The 17,281-nt window shown below is 55.7% G+C and overlaps 1 protein-coding gene across 1 annotated transcript in view; it reads left to right on the forward strand.

Annotated features, from left to right (window-relative positions):
- The window catches only part of LOC114697201 (RAP1 GTPase activating protein), a 49,303-nt gene that overhangs the window by 15,708 nt on the left and 16,314 nt on the right, over positions 1-17,281 (forward strand). Inside the window, 5 exon segments of the mRNA XM_028875362.2 lie at positions 8,147-8,240; positions 13,903-13,938; positions 14,772-14,819; positions 15,562-15,600; positions 15,960-16,145. Of these exon segments, the coding sequence (XP_028731195.2) occupies positions 8,147-8,240; positions 13,903-13,938; positions 14,772-14,819; positions 15,562-15,600; positions 15,960-16,145 (403 nt within the window).

The following is a 17,281-nucleotide window of genomic DNA, read 5'->3' on the forward strand; positions in this document are numbered from 1 at the left end:
GTTCCAAGCCAGCCTGGGCTACAGAGTGAGTTCCAGGATAGCCAGGAGTACACAAAGAGATTCTGTCTCAAAACAAAACAAAACAAAACAAAACAAAACTTTATTTCTATTTTATGTGAATGAGTGCTTGTCTGTCTGTCTGTATGTGTGCCATGTATGTGCAGTGCCTCCAGAGGCTGAAAGAGGGTGTCAGATCCCCTGAAACTGGAGTCACAGACAGTTGTGAGCCAACATGTGGGTGCTGGGAATTGAGCCCGGGTCCTCTGCAAGAGCAGCCAGCTCTCTAACCACTGAGCCATCTCTCCAGCCCCTCTTCATTCTGATTTTATAGATGAGGAAACATAGGCTCTAGGAGATTGGGTAACTTTTCCAAGGTTACAAAGCTGTTAAGCGTCAGACTTAGGACTAAAATGTGGGTAGCTCCATCTTAGGGCCTTCTCTGTGAACTAGACTGCCTCTGCAGGTGGAAAGAAGTTCATAAATCATAAAGTGCCTACTGTATACTCAATTCTAGGCTAGTCAGAATATACATATGGCATCTAATTTATTACAAATAACAACCCTGCCAAGTAGGTGTTTATTATCCCATTTTGCAGATAAAAAAAAAACTGAGGCCTGGATCAGAGAAGCGCCTCTGAGGGGTTTAAGGTCTTCTCAGTGAAAGGTATCCTTCTGGGTTTTGATTCCAAACAGCCCTTGGCCTAGTTCCTGTCCTCCCATTCACCTTCTGTGGGGTCTCCCAGCTGTGCTTCAGGAGTGTCCAGCCTGAGACCCAGTGTCCCATGTCAAAGCCGATGCTCAGAGAGAGGTGGCAGTCACACACCCACGTACCCAGATAGTCAGAGACAGAACCGGGGCTCGCCCTTGCCATCTTTGGTCAGGAGACGATGACCTTCTCCTTCTCCCGAGGTTTCTGTCCCAGCTTGGAGCCCTCAAGGTGGTGAACCTGATCTTTCGTAGGGCTGGTGCAGAGGGGGAGGGGTGGGTTTAACAAGGCCTCAGTCCTGGGGGTTTGAGCATCTTGCTGGTGAAATCAGAGGAGTCCTGGGCACAGCTAGAGAATCTGGGTATCCATGTGGATTTGCTGGGGGGGTGTCACCCACTGGGGGGGGTCACCCACCCTCACCCTTTGCCAACACCCAGCACCATTGTCTGGCTCAGAGCAGGCGGCAAACCATGTGCTTTGGGTAAATGACGAAGCGTAGGAATGAAGGGCATGGGGACGGGGTGGGGGTGGGGGTGCGTGGGGCACTGATGGGCTGAGTGAGCACAGGAATGCTAGGAGCTTGGAGAAGGGGGACCCCCTGGGCTGCAGAGGCTGATTAGGACAATAGGTCAAGGGTGGGGTGGGGTGACACAGAGACTGTAGGCAGCTATGGAACTCAGTGGCCTGTGGGTGCTGGAAAGGGCACTCTGGCCACTCTTGCTCTGTGTCTAGGGTGGGGGTGGCAGGCCCATCTGAGAGAGCTGGCACATGGTGCTCTGTCCCATGGCAGTGTAGGCAAAGACTAGAAATAGAAAGTGTGAGCTTTGGGTGTCACCACGGGCAAGTCCCTGTCTTCCTGCCGGGCCTGTGGTTTTCTTCCTAGTACAGCATGGATTGTGTTACCTGCCAGTGCATTTCTGGGTAGCTGGTACAGAGGTCCTGGGGGAAGGCTGGTGGTGTGTTAATTGGAAGGTGCCTGGCTGCATTAGCAGATGTCCCCAGCAGGAAAAGTCCCAAGCTGCGTCTTCTCACAGACCTTCTCCTATACGGTGAGAGCCAGAGTCCTTGCCTCAGGACCAGGGGAGCTGGGAGAGTCAGGCCACCTGAGCTGCACAGGCCAGCACTCCAGGTTGGGGCCAGCCCATGACCTCCTCTCTGGCTTGCCAACCTGCTGTTTGCTCAGGAGGCCACGGCCTGGCCCAGCTCCGGGATCCGGGTATCTGGGCTCCCAGCCAGCACATGGTGAGGGCCCCACGTGCCACCCTCCTGCCCACTAGTGACCCCGGCCTGGAGTAGAAGGCCTCTTATCTGCATGCTCCATGGGGGCCCTGGCAGCTGTAGCCCCGAGCCCATCTTAAGACTTTTTGGGGGGACCTGGACTCATCTCCAAAATGGGTAGTGGCAGCAGTGACCTCGTTAGGGCATGTTGTTTTAAGGACTAAGTGACATCACTGTCAACAGCAGCTCTTGGCCCCTCCCCACAGCCTCATGCTCCCTTCCAGTTGCTATGAGGTCAGAGGTACCTAAGACCTAAGGATCCAGGCGTAGCATAGCTCAGGCCTATGTCTGGCTGCCTAGGCTCCTGCCTCCACCTCCACAGAAGCCCCCTACCCACCCACCCCCAACTCCCCACACCTTGCTTTGAAACCTGTTCACCTGGCTGTGCCTAGCCACATTTCCTGGTACCTGGGCACAGGCAGGGATGGGCAGGCAGGGCATGGGGCATGGAGGAGGGCTGTGCCAGATGGCTGAGCTTCGAAAACAATGGGCCTCTGTGCCCCCTGGGAGGGGGCAGCTCCGAGGCAGCCGCCTGGCTCCCATTCTATAATAGAGCCCTCTCAGACTCAAAGCCCCAGGCCTGTGCCGGGAGACTGGGGCTCTGGAGGGCACGCCCCCCCCTCAAACCCCATTCTCACTGGGAGATCTCTGCCCTTTTCCCACCAGGTGGGTAGAAGCACTTGGCGGGCAACCTCTGCCCCCAGTCCCTGCTGGCAGGCACAGGCTGGCAGGCACCCCTTAGGCCTCTGTCCCTGGCTAGCTCTGCCTGCCTAAGCCTTCATAAGCTGGCAAGTTCTCCCGACTACTGTATCTGGTTGCTCATGTGTGTGCCAGGTGGGTGTCCTCAGGACAGGACAGGCAGAGGAGCATGAGAGGTGGAGGCTGGGAAGGAAAGTCAGCAGGGGCCAGATGCACTGGGGCCTCCATGTTTTTGGAACGCCTGTGTCGGCTTGACTCCCCTTCTGGTGCTTGGCATCGGCGTCCTCCAGGCTTCTAGGCGGTCCTTCACAGAAAGCCCCTCAGCTCCCACTCTGTAGATTCAAGAAAAGACGGGGCTCTCTGGCCGCTCTCCAGCTGGGTCACAGAAGGAATGTACCCTGGGGAAGTGTGCCGTCACTTATCCTCAGCCTGCCCTAATACGTCCAAAACCCCTCATGTTCAAACCTGGCTCAGACCCTGCTGTTTTGCAGGGCAAGACCTCGTGAAGCATCAGAGCCCTGAAGGGTGTGTTGTGGGGGAGCTTAGATTTTCATCTCTGATCTGCCGTCGAATGCTGGGCCACCTCCACATGGCCCCTTGACCTCCCCAAGCCTCAGTTTGCCTTTCTGGGCATGAGGAGCCTGGGCCAGAGCCTTATCTGCCAGCTTAGTTGTTCGGTTCCGGTGAGAGTCCCAGGAGAGCCGATAAAGCAAAGGATAAAGAAAAGAAGCCTTTGAAAAGCTCAGAGCCTGCACCCCCCCCCAGGTGTGATTATTATTGTTACCTTGATTCAGTGATAAGTGCAATGCAGAAGAGTTGCCAAGAAACCAGGAGCTGTCTGCAGCAGCTTCCAGCTGGCCCACTCAGGAACTGGGCCCTGTACCCCAGACCCCTGCCTGACTCTTTCTCAGGGAAAGATGGACACCACCAAGAGGTGAGGAAGCTGGGCCAACCAGCTGGGGACCATGGAGTTGCAGGAGCTGAAGGTCACTCTCAAGTGTGCCTGGCCCGGGCTCCCAGGTTGGCTCTCCCTGTGACCTTGGGCAAGTCACCTCTTATGTGGCTGCCACCTGTTCGTATGTCAAGGATGTGCCCAGTGCAGACAGGGCAAGCTTAGAGCCAAGAGCCAAGAAGGCCATGACAATGTCCGCAGAAGCCCAGGGCTGGGGTGGAAAGTTGCTGTGGACAGGCCAGTTGACAAGATGAGGGGCCTGTGTGATGGACAGCTGGGACATACGTAGTGGAGTCAGACCCCAGCCTTGCCCTTTCCTTGCTGTGTGATCTTGGGCTGCTTAGAGAAAGTCTCTGTGCTTCTGTGTTTTCATCTGGACAAAAGTGTGATGAAGTCACACCTCAAAAAGCCATTGTGGGGTGGGGGGCAGGGGGCATCAAGATGGCTCAGCAGGAAAAGGTGCTTGTCACCAAGCCTGAAGACCTAAGTTTGACTCCTGGAACTCACGTGGTGAAGGAGAGAACCAACTCCTGTGAGTTGTCCTCTGCACACATTGTAGTTAGCATACACGCACACACACATACCCACGCGCGCGCACGCACACACACGTACATGCACAAATGCACATCATTTTCTTTTTAAACACCTGTAGTGGTGGAAGGAGACTCTGTCTGTGTGAACTGTAGAAGCCGAACAGGGCATCTGGCAGGGTGGACACCTTACCCTGGCTGCTGGAGTATGAAGAGTGGGAGATTCTTTTAACTGAGCTAGGCCTGAGGGTCAGGAAGGGTTTTGGAAAAGTGGGAAGGGGACAAGATTTAAGGGACCTCCTCCCGTGTAAACAGAATGACAGAGACGAGGATGGGATAGATGAGATGGGAGGGACCTAGAAAGCCAGGCTCCTGAAGGTGGTGGGAGATGTGCAGAGGCCGGGGGTTGCAGGGAGTGAGGCTGGAGAGGAGCAGGAATGTCTGAGCAGAAGCCAGAGTTGAGGGGAGGGAGGCTAAGTCTGTGGCTTCGAAGTATTAAATGAACAGCTGCTATTTGCTAAGAGGCTCTGTCATGTGGGGTTGAAGGGATAATTACTTCTTCACCCAGATCCCCGGGAGTTTTATGGTCTTGGACTCACTGAACGTGACCTTCGGCAAGCACTCAATCTTGCAAGGTTTTAGTTTCTTCTCTCAAAACTTAAGGGCCCCAGCTGGTGAGAGGGCCCAGCAGGTAAAGTTGCTTGCCGCCAAGCCTGAGGACCTGAGTTCAATCCCTGGGACCGTGGTGGAGGGAGCGAACCAATTCCTCTGGGTTGTCCTCTTTCTTATCATCATCCATGTGCCGACCTGGCTGCGGGTACTGGCGTCTCTTCAACTGTCAACACGGTGTGGTTAGCAGTGCTCAGCCCTGGGGCTGGGATGGCTCTGTGAGGATTGGTCCCTCAGGGTTGGCCACACGTTAAGGAGTTCAGATCTTGACTTTGGGGGCCTCAAACTAGGGTGCAGACGCCTGCTCTGCCCGCCTTTCTGAGCCTGTTTCCTCGTGTAGGAAGTAGGCAGTTTGAAAGCACTACCTCGTTAGGCTAGGAGGCTTTTGTTATGACTGCCATTCCACCCATCAGGACTGAGGACAGAATGTCCTCTACCCCAGTCCCACCCCGCCCTTGCCCAGTCCTTTAGGACCCAGCTGAGGAGTTGCCTAGCTGGGGGAGGGCCAGGACTGTGGTCAATAGAGAGGGGGGAGCCCAGAGCAGGGAGGTGAGGGTGGAGGTGGGGGTTACGTACAGGATGAGGGTCCTATAAAGGAGCTGAAGTATCCCCCCACACCTACACACCCCACAGCTGTGAGACACACCCCCTAGTTCTGTCCTGGCTTCAGTAGTTCTGAGAGAGATGGACATGGGATCTGGGGAGCAGACTAAGTTGCTCTGTTAGGACTTGCCACCAAGGTGACCAGCAGCTGTCAAAGCCCGATTCTGGGGCCATGAAATGGATAGAAAGTACTAGTTATTGAGCCTGGCTATGGAAATCACCATCACATGCAGCCAGAGGGTCCAAGGACAGTGGTCCTCACTAAGAGCACCCGTCCGGCCTCAACAGTACTTCTACTAAGTATATTCTTCTTTTTTTGGTGGGAAGGGGGTTCAAGACAGGGTTTCACTGGATAGCCTTGGCTGTCTTGGAGCCCACTCTGTAGACCAGGCTGGCCTGGAATCCAGAGATCCATCTGCCTCTGCCTCCTGAGTGCTAGAATTAAAGGTGTGGGCCACATCTTCTTTACACTGCTGTGTGGGTACAGTTTATCATCAGGATCACCAGCCAACTCCCAAATAAACAACAGGGAGACTTAATGTTAATTACATGTTCTGCCAATAGCTTATGCTTGTTACTAACTAGCTCTTACAACTTAAATTAACCCATATTTCTTATCTACCCTCTGCCACGTGGTGGTGCCTTCTTTCAGCATGGCATGTTCATCTGCTTCTCTTGCATCTGGCTGGCGACTCCTCTGACTCTGCCCTCCTTCTTCCCAGCATTCTCTTTGCCCCGAAAATCCTGCCCAGCTATCAGCCAATCAGCTTTTTATTAACAGTGAGAGCAATACATACTTAGAGTGTACAAAGACTGTTCCGCAGCCCTGCTGGTCAAGGCCGTGAGCTTTGAAGTCCAGCTGTCCTTTGTCTGTAAAATATGGGGGTCAGCAGGGGGCCTGAGAGCTGGCTCCGGAGGTAAAGTGTTTTCACTGCAAGTATCAGGACCCGAGTTCAGATCCCCAGCACCCAGGTAGAAAGCTGGCACAATGGCACACATTTTTAACCCCATCTCTGAGGAGACAGAGACAGGAGGATGCCCGGGTCTCATTAGCTCACTAGGCAATCAGTGAGCTCCAGGTTCAGTGAGGGCCCTTGCCTCAAAAAAAAAAAAAAAAAAGATGGAGATCAACTGAGGAAGACATGTGACATTGACCTCTAGCTTCCAGATACATGAACACACACACACACACACACACACACACACACACACACATTGGGGGGAGAGAAAGGGAGAGAGGGAGAGAATAAGTAACCCCAAACTCCAGTACAATAAGGGCAGAGTGGGTCTCCACAGAATCTACCTGAACACTGTGTGGGCCTCTGTCTAATCTCCCACCCCATCTCCCCCTCCTCCTCCCCCCTGTCAGCGCACACTATGACAACAGAAGTTGTGTTGAGCACATTCCCTCACTCACCAACCTTCCATGGCTTCTTCCTGCTGCCCACCTTCAGTCAGTCAGTCAGTCAGTCAGTCAGTCAGTCAGTCAGTCGTCAGCAAATACTCAGTGGGGCCCTACTTGGGAGAGAGTTCGTTGTGGAATACCTGTGACTGTCCAGTCATGGTGTGAACTGTTTTGGAGACAGGGTCCAGAGGGACTCAGGCCACACCAGCCAGTTGTCTGCCATCCTGCCCACACTGATGCTATGGCCTCAAAAGGCTGCAGCCACCAGGTCTGTCCTTCGAGTCAAGCAATCCGGGACACAGACCTTGGAAGAAGTTGACAGCCCTTGGGGGTAGGGGGTCCCTGTGCTAAGCGGGGCTGAGGCTGGTTCCTCTGACCCAGGGAGAGGCAAAGAGGCTTAGAACTTGCCAGGGTCGTCTTCTGGGCCAGGATCCTGCGGGTCCTGCCTCTCCTGGGTGTGTCTGCCTGTCTGTGCCTGACTCAAGCCTGCCACAGGCCACTGAAGCTCCTCTGGAAGGTGACTCACCCTCTTGGGACTAGCCTGCCTTGGTGGAACTGGGGCTGGGGCGCAGCCATGTCAGGCTGGCCTCGGGCAGCGATAGAAGCCAGGCCTGCTTCACGAGGCCAGAGGTTCCCTGGATCCGGGAACCACTGGGCACGTCTTCCCCTTGACCTGGGAGGTGGACTCGGCAGGATTGTGTGGGAGACAGGCGCTGACGTCACTCTTTAGACCTCTCCCCTGTCCTTCAAGGGTTGTGGGTGTAACTTCATCTAGGCTTAGCGTCAGGTGGGTCATAAACGGTGGCTTGTTGTGGGCTGACTATGTGACCTCTGTGTCCATCGTAGTCCATGTCCTAAAGTAGAAGTGAGGAGCTGTGTCTATAAGGCCCAGGGTGTGGCTCACACAAGTCTGGCCACAGTGGGCCCACTGTGTGGCACTTACTGGCATTAGTAATAGCAGTCCTCAGGCTGCTGCCCACTAAAGACTCTGGGAGGGACCCAGAGAGCTGGGGAACCTAATAGCTCCTGCTTCTACAGCAACATTTGCTGTGCTGACTCAGTTTCCATCTTCAGAATGGGCTGGAGAACTGGTGGAGAACTTGGGGGTCCATTCCTCTGACCTCTGGGAAGAGGAGCCCGCTTGTCAGCCCTGCTCAGGGAGGGCTGCCCCTGCCCTTCCTCCTGGAGAGCCCAGAGCCCTCCCTGCCTCGCTCCCCCAGTTCTCAGAGGACTCTTCTTCCCGGAGGTCCCGGATCTCCCAACCTGAGGCTCTCTCTGACCTCAGACTCCTTTTTCTCTTCCAGGAAGAGTGATGGACAGAAGCAGTGCTTCCCTCAGGCACTAGACCTGCTCCTAGTGGACTCAGTTCCCTCCCATCCTGCCTCACCTTATCCTAAGGTAAGTGACCCCAACCTATAGCCCTGGTCTGTGCCCCGCCATGCCAGGGCTGGGAGATGCCTAAACATGGCTATTGGGAAGATGTCAGATATTCGGTCGATGCCACTGGGGCTAAGTCCCCAAAAGGACACCATTCCTGACCGTGGGGTGGCTTGTGTGGTCTCAGAGGCTGAACCAGTGTCTACAGAATGTTAGCAGTGGGACTTAGGGATAAACTATTAAGCAGCAGCTCCTTTGCCTTCTTTCCATTATCATCATGGCCACAGCTGCCCCCACTATGGGCCAGATGTGCTAATAGTCACAGACCACACGCATCAGGACTGGATAAAAGGCATCTCTCCCACAGCCTGGGCTGTCTCTGGCTCCGAGCCCTGTGGTGAAGACTCTTGTTGCTCTCATCAACAACCAAGGTTTGCCTGGTACCCGCTTAGTACCAAATTTAAAGATTCCTGGCAGGCCAGGACACAGCCCCTACCCCCAGAAGCCATGCCCTGGCTAGGAGATGAGTGACTGAATGGCTTCTGCACCGTGTCAGGGGCCAGGGGCGCTGGTGTTTCAGGGGATTTGGTCAGTGCTACATAGTACTTAGTGTCTTGTCTATGGCGTCCTCTGTCCCTCAGCTCTGTCCACTCTGCTGTAGCCATGGCCATCCAAATCCAAGCTCAGTGATACTGTTATTCGCACAAAGGGCTGCGGGCTGGATGCTGTGGGGCCAGGAGCAGCTGATGCTTTTTGGCTGGTATGGGGCTCATGGACTCTCCGGTACTGAGGCAGGGTGTTCGGCAGTGACTGAAGCCTGCCTCCAGCCACCTTGCCCTTGGCCCTTTCATCGACCTCAGGCAGGGAAACTGCTCTCACCTGGGATCTAAATGCTCAGAGATGTGAAGTAATCTTCCCCAGGGTTGCACAGCCAGGAAGGTTCTGTGAGGAACATCCTCCAGAGCTCTAGAATAAGGATTGACGCCTTTCCTAGGCCAAGAGGACAAAGGACCAAGGAGTGTTATCTATGTGTAGGACTGCTATCTCCATGGAAACCCCAAGCAGCGTGCTTTAAGTCACATGCAGGCTTCCTGGGATCTTCTCCTGCCTTCCCTGGTGGGCAGCAGCCCCAGGCAGGGCCAAAAGCATCCTCAGGAATCAGAGACTTGATGGCTGCCACTTGCTCAAGCAGCTGGGTTTGTGAGTGAGGTCTTCCCGGGCTCTGGACTGTTACTTGTCCTCTCTGGGCTTTGGTCTTTTCGTCTAGGAAGGAAGGTGGGTGTAGCACATCCTTGGAGCCTTGCACCTCAGACAGCCCAAGGTGGGTCCTTCTGATTTCCATGGATGCCCCTTCAGCCTCCTGGCCTCCACCCAGCTGGCTACCACGTTCCAGTTGTGCTAACACAGCTCAGTGAGTTTCAGACCACTCCATTCCCACAGTCCGCTGCTCCTCCAAATTAGGACCCATTCTGTCAACAGTTGTCCCTTTCCAGGGCTGGACATCAACTCCCAGACACTGAGTGACTCCTCTGGGGTTTCCAGCAGGCTCCTGGCTCCTGGAACCAGGCCTGCGATACCCTCCAGTTTTCCTCGGCACCCTTTATTGGTACATGTTTATCACGATCCTGGAACCAGTCTGAGGGGCACATGACCTCCCTGTGCATAAGGGCGAGTTCCGCCTATAACATAGAGTGGACAGTGTCTTCTCTATCAACCTTGCCAGCTCGCCACTGGGCGATGCCTGTGAAGTGTTGGGAATAATCAGTCTGCCTGCGTTCTCAGGGCTGGGCAGGGGAATTCTCTTCTCTTTGGTGAGCCACACTTGAATAGACTCTAGCTGCCCTCTGCAGGACTCAGGGACTATAGACTCTACATACAAGGGCACAAGTCCTATGCCTAGACACTGGGGGCCTGGCCACAGACAGACAGACAGACACAAGCACATATCTATAGCGTATTCAGACTTGCACATGAACACATGAAGGAGATGGACAGTAAACACCCCTACCCATCCCTTCCACCCCCCCCCCACTTCTGTGCTACAGAAACGCACTATGTCACATACAGTCACAACTAGCCTTGGAGTTGCACACGTACACACTGGAAGCATGCACAGCATCCACTCTACCTGGCCTACATATCGCTGGTGATATGAGCAGGCTTGGCCTCCCCCAGGGCCAGTGTGGGAAAGGATGTTCCTCTGGCTGCATTGTGATGGGTGCCCGGAAGTGTGCAGGTCTGGAAGTGGTTGCGTAAATCAATATTTGCTGCTGTTAATTATTAAAGCCAAAGCTACTTGGTGTCTGGAATGCACATCTCTGGCGTTCCCGCTGGCTCTCTGGGCCCGAGCCTGACCTGGGGCCAGGTCTGGGAGGGAAAGGAAAGTGCTGCCTGCCTTCCTCGCAGAGGCTCCCCGGCCCTGGGGACAGAGGGTAGTGGGCAGTGCTTCTGGGAAGTTGCAAGAGGTCTGGCCCCCCGAGCTGGAGGACAGCCCTACCCCTGCAGCACCCAGGATTCTCCAGCCTCTGTCTGGAGGATGGGTGCTATGGCTGGGGGCCTGTCCCCACTGCACAGTGGCTGCACCAGCCCAAGACACAAGGACAGTAGTGTCAGATGGGAGGACTTCAGAGGCCTTGTACTTCAGATGTCGAACTGGGTCAACAGAGGTGCCAGAGACTCCCTTCTACACTCTGAAGTTGTAGCAAGGCCAGAGTTAGACCCTGAAGAACCTAAACTATAGAATACCGGTCCTAAGGTTCGCATGTGCCTTTCTCTCCATTCCAGGCTTTCCCCCAGGGTTGGGCAGGGTGCTGAGGTGGAGAAGAGGTGAGGAGGAGGCAGGTCCACGCTCTTCCAGGGATCCCTGGTTTTCCTAGTGGTGTGATCTCGGATAAGCTCTTGCACCTCTTCGAATATGGTTTTCTTATCTGTCTAATAAGGATAGCCAAATAGCCAAGACAATGACCTCCTTGGCTATGGCAAGACGGTGAGCCACGCAAAAGGGTCCAGCTAAGGAAGTGCTCAAGAAAATCACCGTCTCCAGGACTTTTGCATTCCCTGGGCACAGCTGTCCTAAGAACCTTGTCCTTGAAGCCCAGAGGCAGGCAGGGTCTCCAGCCTGGGAAGGCACAGCTGCTAATAGAAGTGCTTAAGGCTTCCTGCGCGCAGGCGCAGTGTCCCAGGCCGCCGGGGGCGTGGCCTAGATGTCCCGCCCCCCCCGCGCCTCCCGCACCTGGCGCCCCGCCCCCTCGGGCCCGGCGGTGGGGCGAGCCCAGAGAAGGCAGAGCGGCGGCGGGACGGGAGCTCGGAGCTCCGGCTACGGGGCCCGGGGCCGGGCCGGCTTGCAGAGCCGCCGGGTCTGGGGCTCGGGATGGCGCAGCCGCGGCCCCCAGCACCCCAGGGCCGTCCTCGGAGGGGCTCGCTGCCGGCTGTGGCCGGCTGGCAGGTGAGGACGTTGGCAGGGGCGGCCTGGCCGACGGGGGACCCTAGGGCCACCCCTCAGCCCAACTACCCCGAGTCCGGCAAGCTGTGCCCGAGCCCCATCACGGTGGATGTGTGCACTTTTGGACTGACACCCGGACCACACGGAGCACCCCAGTCCCATGGGCAGTTTTCCACAGCTGCCCGTGGGACAGACGTGAGGACAGTGGCCGTTGGGCTGCAGTGGCATTGGGTGTGTGTATGTGACTGCTGCTGGGACCACCTGCTGCCTTTCCTACACGGACGGGGCACAGATGTCACAGGGTGACTTTGTGGTGGCTTTTCCCCAGGTGGGATGCCCCGGCTTCTGGCCACACCACTCCTAGCCTTCCTTTGCCATGTGTCAGGGCGTCTGCTGCCGCCTGTGGGACTGTAACTGTGGGTGTTACTTGTTGCTGTGTGTGTACACTCTGGGTGACAGTGCCATGTGTCAGTGTTGATGTAGTTGTGATTCCGGTGCAGCAGTGTGTGATGTTTCATTGTGCCTGGATGTTTGGTCACCTTCAGTGGGCCCCCTTCCCTCCTCAGCCCATTGCTGGGTGTCTTTGGAAGGGGTAGGGTCAGAGGTTGTCTGGCTGCCCCCCAGCAGATGGGGGCAGTGTTGTAAAACAGTTGACAGGTGTGTTTGTCTTCCTGGACTTTAGGTGTATGTCTGTCTGCCAAACTGCCAGTGGGATCTGTTCTTCCAAACTCAGAGGTGTTGGGTGTGGCCACAGGTGACTGTGGCTCAGGGGCTCCTGGGTACTGCCGAAGTGGACTTGACAGGCTGGGTCTTGCTCTGTGGGCAGGCTTCAGGCCGTGCTCATGAGGGCTTAGGTTCCGTGACCTTCACGATGTGCACGTGTGGTGCTGGGTGGCTGTGCTCAGGACCCCATGGAGCTTGACAACCCCGGCAGTTGCCTGACTCCTCTTCCTTTTCCCAGAACTCTTGTCTGCAGTGTCGGACGCTGTCTTGGGTCTCTTGCACAGCATGCCTCGATCCTGGCAATGATGCCTGGGATTCTGTGTCTGTTTCCCTGAGCACCTAGCTGTCCCTGCCCATGCCAGTGTGTGTCCTGGTCTCAGCTGGGAGAATGACTGTGTTTGCATGTGCAGTGACTGGGTGCAGGCTGCACAGGTGTGGCTTTGCAAATGTGTGGCTCTCGGGTACACGGACCTGAGTGGGTGTTGTGTGTAACTCAGGACAACAACATGTGTATATGTGTGTTAGGCTATGTCTTTAAGAGTTACTGTGCATAGGTGCCATATGGGCCCCTGTGTGTGTGTTTCTTGGTACACAAAAGGTAGGCCTGGTGTAGTGAAACTGTTCGAATCACGGTGTGCAGGCCTGTGTGTGTCCCACAGACAGAGTGTGTGTTTCCTGGTACACAACCCTAGCACATGTGTGTGAGCTCAGATGGCTCCACCTGGGCAGCAGGAACTGCTTGAGTTGAACCTTGGAAGGGTTGAGGGGAAGGCTGCCCTGGAGACTCTGGGGGCTTCCCAGGCCTGGCCCCCAATCTGCCAGTCTCCATCCGGTAGGGATGCCGCCTTCCAGGAAGACTCAGAAGGGAGTTGGCGTTGAAGAGGCCCATGCTGCCAAGCAGCTGCCAGACGCTGCATTAACCCTCTGTGTGTCCTGATTCGCCTTGGACAGGCTGGCTTGTGCATGTGGGGTGCGTGTGGGCTCATGCACAGGTGAAGGACCAATGGCAGGCTAACCTCTCTCCCCAAAGTGTCCCCAGCACACTGCTTGTGTTGAGGGCTGTCTGGCCCGGGCATTGGGAAACTGGCTCTTCCTGAGTGCTGGTGAGCCACAGACCCTCCCTCCATGCCTGGTGCCTGGTGGGTCTTGGCTCTAGGACTGGGTCCTGGGTACTCTCTGGGGTCCATATGCCAATCCTGGGAATGATATCTTGGTATTGGCAGAGGGGGAGATGTCTCTTCTCCTGAAGTAACTTCCTCCTCCTTCAGGAAAGCAGACTGAGTAGGGCGTCTGCCGGAGACCCAGGACCTAAGTTCTGGGCTCCCCTCACCAGGTGACCCAACTGGCCACACTCTGGGGGGTTAGCCTTACAGAGCCCCTCCCACAAAGTCCTGGTCACTCCCTCTGGCACCTGATGAGAGGACCAGGCAAGCTGGGGTGGCTAGAGCCTGTTCCAGGCTTGGTAGTATCAGCTGGGCTTCCCTCAGGATTGACCTCGCTCTCCCATCTCTGTTCCAGAACACAGATCTGTTTGAGATGATTGAAAAGATGCAGGTAAGGACGGGCCAGGGAGCCTCAGAGCTGGCTGGGCTAAAGGTGGCCATCCCCTGCCTGCCTCCTCTCTGTGAACTCATCCAGGGTCCCAGCTCCCATCCCTTCCTGGGTCCCCAGCAAGTCATCCCCACATGTACAGACCAAGCCAGCTCATCAGAGTCCTGGGAGGCTCCTGTGCAGTAACCCCATGCAGGATGGAGGAGGGGATAGATGCATAGATGCAGGTGGGGGAGGCATTAGTGGGCCAGGCAGCCTGGGGTGCAGCGCTGCTCCTTGCTTCACCCCTGCTCACTCTCCACCTCCCAGCTCTGCTCTGTCTGTGGCATGGGTAAGTGTCTGGACAGGGGGGCAAAGGGTAACGGAGTAGGGTGAGAGGCGGCTTGAAGAAAGCTCAGGAGCCTCCTTCATGTCAACACTCTGGCTTGCCTCCCATCCCTCCAGTTTCTTTGCCTCTTCCTCTTCCCTCTCTTCCTCCTCCCCCTCCATCTCCTTCCCCGTCAAGGATCTCCTGATGCACTAGCCCCTCCCTACAAACAAAACACACACACACACACACACACACACACACACACACCCCACATGCCTGCGTACACTTCCCTGCCCCCACTCCCAGCAGCACGTGCGTTCCTGCACAGAGTCCCAGCTCCTCTCCTGCTCCTCCCTCAGCTCATCACCACGGGGATGCCAGAGGCCTGAGGAACGATCTGGCCAACACCCCGCTCTGCAGGTGCCCCTACACACGTGGGCATCTCTCTCAGGGCTTTCTCTTCAGCCCAGGGAGGGCTCCCGGCGGCAGGCATGGCAGGAGGGTAACAGTATACCTTCTCTTGCAGGGAAGCAGGATGGATGAACAGCGATGCTCCTTCCCACCGCCTCTCAAAGTAGGTGGACCAGACTCTGGGCCATTCACCCTACTGGGCTGGGTAGGGTCCAGGAAGAGTGTCCCAGTTGCCACTGTGTGTCAGTATTGGTGAGCAGGGCACCTGGCCCTGGGAATTCAGTAGCTTGTAGAGCCTTTGCCCCGACCCTGGCAAGAGCTTTCAAGCCAGCCCTTGCTGCCTTCCTGCACCACCAAAGGCACCTGCCCCTCCAGGCCACCCCATACCAAAGCTGAAGCCTTGGTTGCTGCAAAGATGGTTGCCGTGACATGGTTGTGTTTCCTTATTGGCCTGTGAGCCCCCGCCCCACCCAGCCCAGGTCCTCAGATAGGCATGTACCTCCATTGGTTCGAGACTCCCCTAGAGGATGTGGCTGAGCCCAGGGGAAGGTTCCAGGGCTGCAGGCATGTGCAGAGCTGTAAGCCTGAAGCTTCATTCGGGGCCGGGGTCTCAGAGCTGTCCTTAGACCCATGCCACCAGGTGCTTGGTAGGAATGTCACTTCTAAGGTCCTACTTGGAGTGTTGCCTCTGTCTGTCCTGGCTTTCCTCAGGGGAGGCAGGGAACTTTCCTTGTCCCTGGCAGAAAGCTTTGGAAGATATCAGACTCAGAGAGCCTCTGAGCAAGCTCGTGTGTGTGTGTGTGTGTGTGTATGTGTGTGTGTGTGTGTGTGTGTGTGTGTGTGTGTGTGTGTGTAAAGGGTGAAGCCCCACCTCAGCTGGTCCTTGGCTTGTTTATATTTTGCAGACGGAGGAGGACTACATTCCCTACCCAAGCGTCCATGAGGTACCAGCCTCAGCCCCACACCCACCCTTACCATGACCCTGGGAGGCCCTCATGCAGGCCTGTTCTATGGAGACTCACTTTCCAGTCCTGACAGTGCTGAGGTTGTTTGAATCCGAGGCCTCTCGGCCACGTGTTTCAGCCCATGGCTCTGGGCCACTCTCTTTCACTCTCCCCCCACCTTTTGGTAGTGCTGAGAGGTAAGGAGCCAAGCAGGTTCCCCAGCGGGTGGATGAGAGCCTTGGGTTTCGTAGCCCTGGACTGTCCCGTAGTACCTGCTTGTCCTGGGGCTGAGGTGGGGGTTGCCCTGGGGCCCTTAGTGGGTGCCGTGTGGATTAGCTCTCAGCCGAGTCCCCCTCTAGGTTCTGGGGCGAGAAGGGCCCTTCCCCCTCATCCTGCTGCCCCAGTTTGGGGGCTACTGGATTGAAGGCACCAACCACGAAATCACCAGCATCCCCGAGACAGAGCCGCTGCAGTCTCCCTCCACCAAGGTCAAGCTGGAGTGCAACCCCACAGCACGCATCTACCGGAAGCACTTTCTGGGCAAGGTGAGTGGCTGGCTAGAGTTGGAGGCGGGGCCCCACCGGAAGTGGCCTTAGGCTGAAGCTGAGTCCCAGGGAGCATCATGTGGATTAATTCATTCACTCGACAAATGTTGCAAAAGGCAGACGGGCATGGTTGTGAGGAGAAGAGACCCCATCATGGTTTGTGCTTTAGCTAGGTTATCTACTGTGTGCCTCAGTTTCCCCATCTGCAAAAATGGCAATTGTGACATCCATCTCATGTGGTTGCTGGGAAGCCTTAATGAGGAGATGCCAGTAGGGGGTTTTGAGTGGCATCTCAAACCAAGTAAGTGCTTTTCAGCATGAGCAAATAAATTATGAGCACCAGCTGTGTACCTGGTCTCTGAGCACCAGTTGTATACCTGGTCTTGCACTGAGCACTAGATATGGAAAACAAAATTGAACCAGACTTGGCCCTCAGCAGCCAGGGGGAGGGGCTGGGAAGACACAGGAGTGTCATAGTTTGACTTGGACTGGTGTCACCCCAGCCTCCCAGCCAGGGACTCTGCCCAGTAACTGCTCCGTAGACTGACCCACGGTGACACTCTGCTGAGTAGTTGCTGAACAAGGTGATAACTCCATAGTTATCAGGTGTGCACTGGGCATGGCGATTATATGCCTGTAATCACCAGCACTTGGGAATCTGAGGCAGGAGGATTACCAAGGCCTACCCTGGCCACAGACCGAGATCTTGTCTCAACAGAAATGAAACGAAAGAAGTTGCTGGGTGGGAGCTGAGAACCCCTGTGCTGGGGCCCTGGATATCACACAGGGTGCTGTCAGTGTGCTGTGAAAATAGGAGAGGTGTGCCGTGTGCTCTGGGGCCTCCGGCCTGCTTGCAAATGGCGGCTGGCTCTCCTTCTGTTGATTTGGCCGCGTTATCCTGGGTGTTTTATTTAACCTTCTTTATCTAACTGCTTCCTTATCTGTAAAATGAGGGTAAGACAAGTTCATGGGAAGCATGTAATAAACATGTGGTTGATGGTAGCTGCCACCACACCTGTCTGCTCCCTCTGTGAGAGCAACTCTCCCATACTTGAGAGAGAGGAAGCGGAAACTCAGGTGAGGTGACTTGGTCTAGATCAGTGTGTGTGTGTGTGTGTGTGTGTGTGTGTGTGTGT

The sequence above is a fragment of the Peromyscus leucopus genome, chromosome 2, assembly GCF_004664715.2.
Source record: "Peromyscus leucopus breed LL Stock chromosome 2, UCI_PerLeu_2.1, whole genome shotgun sequence".
NCBI lineage: Eukaryota > Metazoa > Chordata > Mammalia > Rodentia > Cricetidae > Peromyscus > Peromyscus leucopus.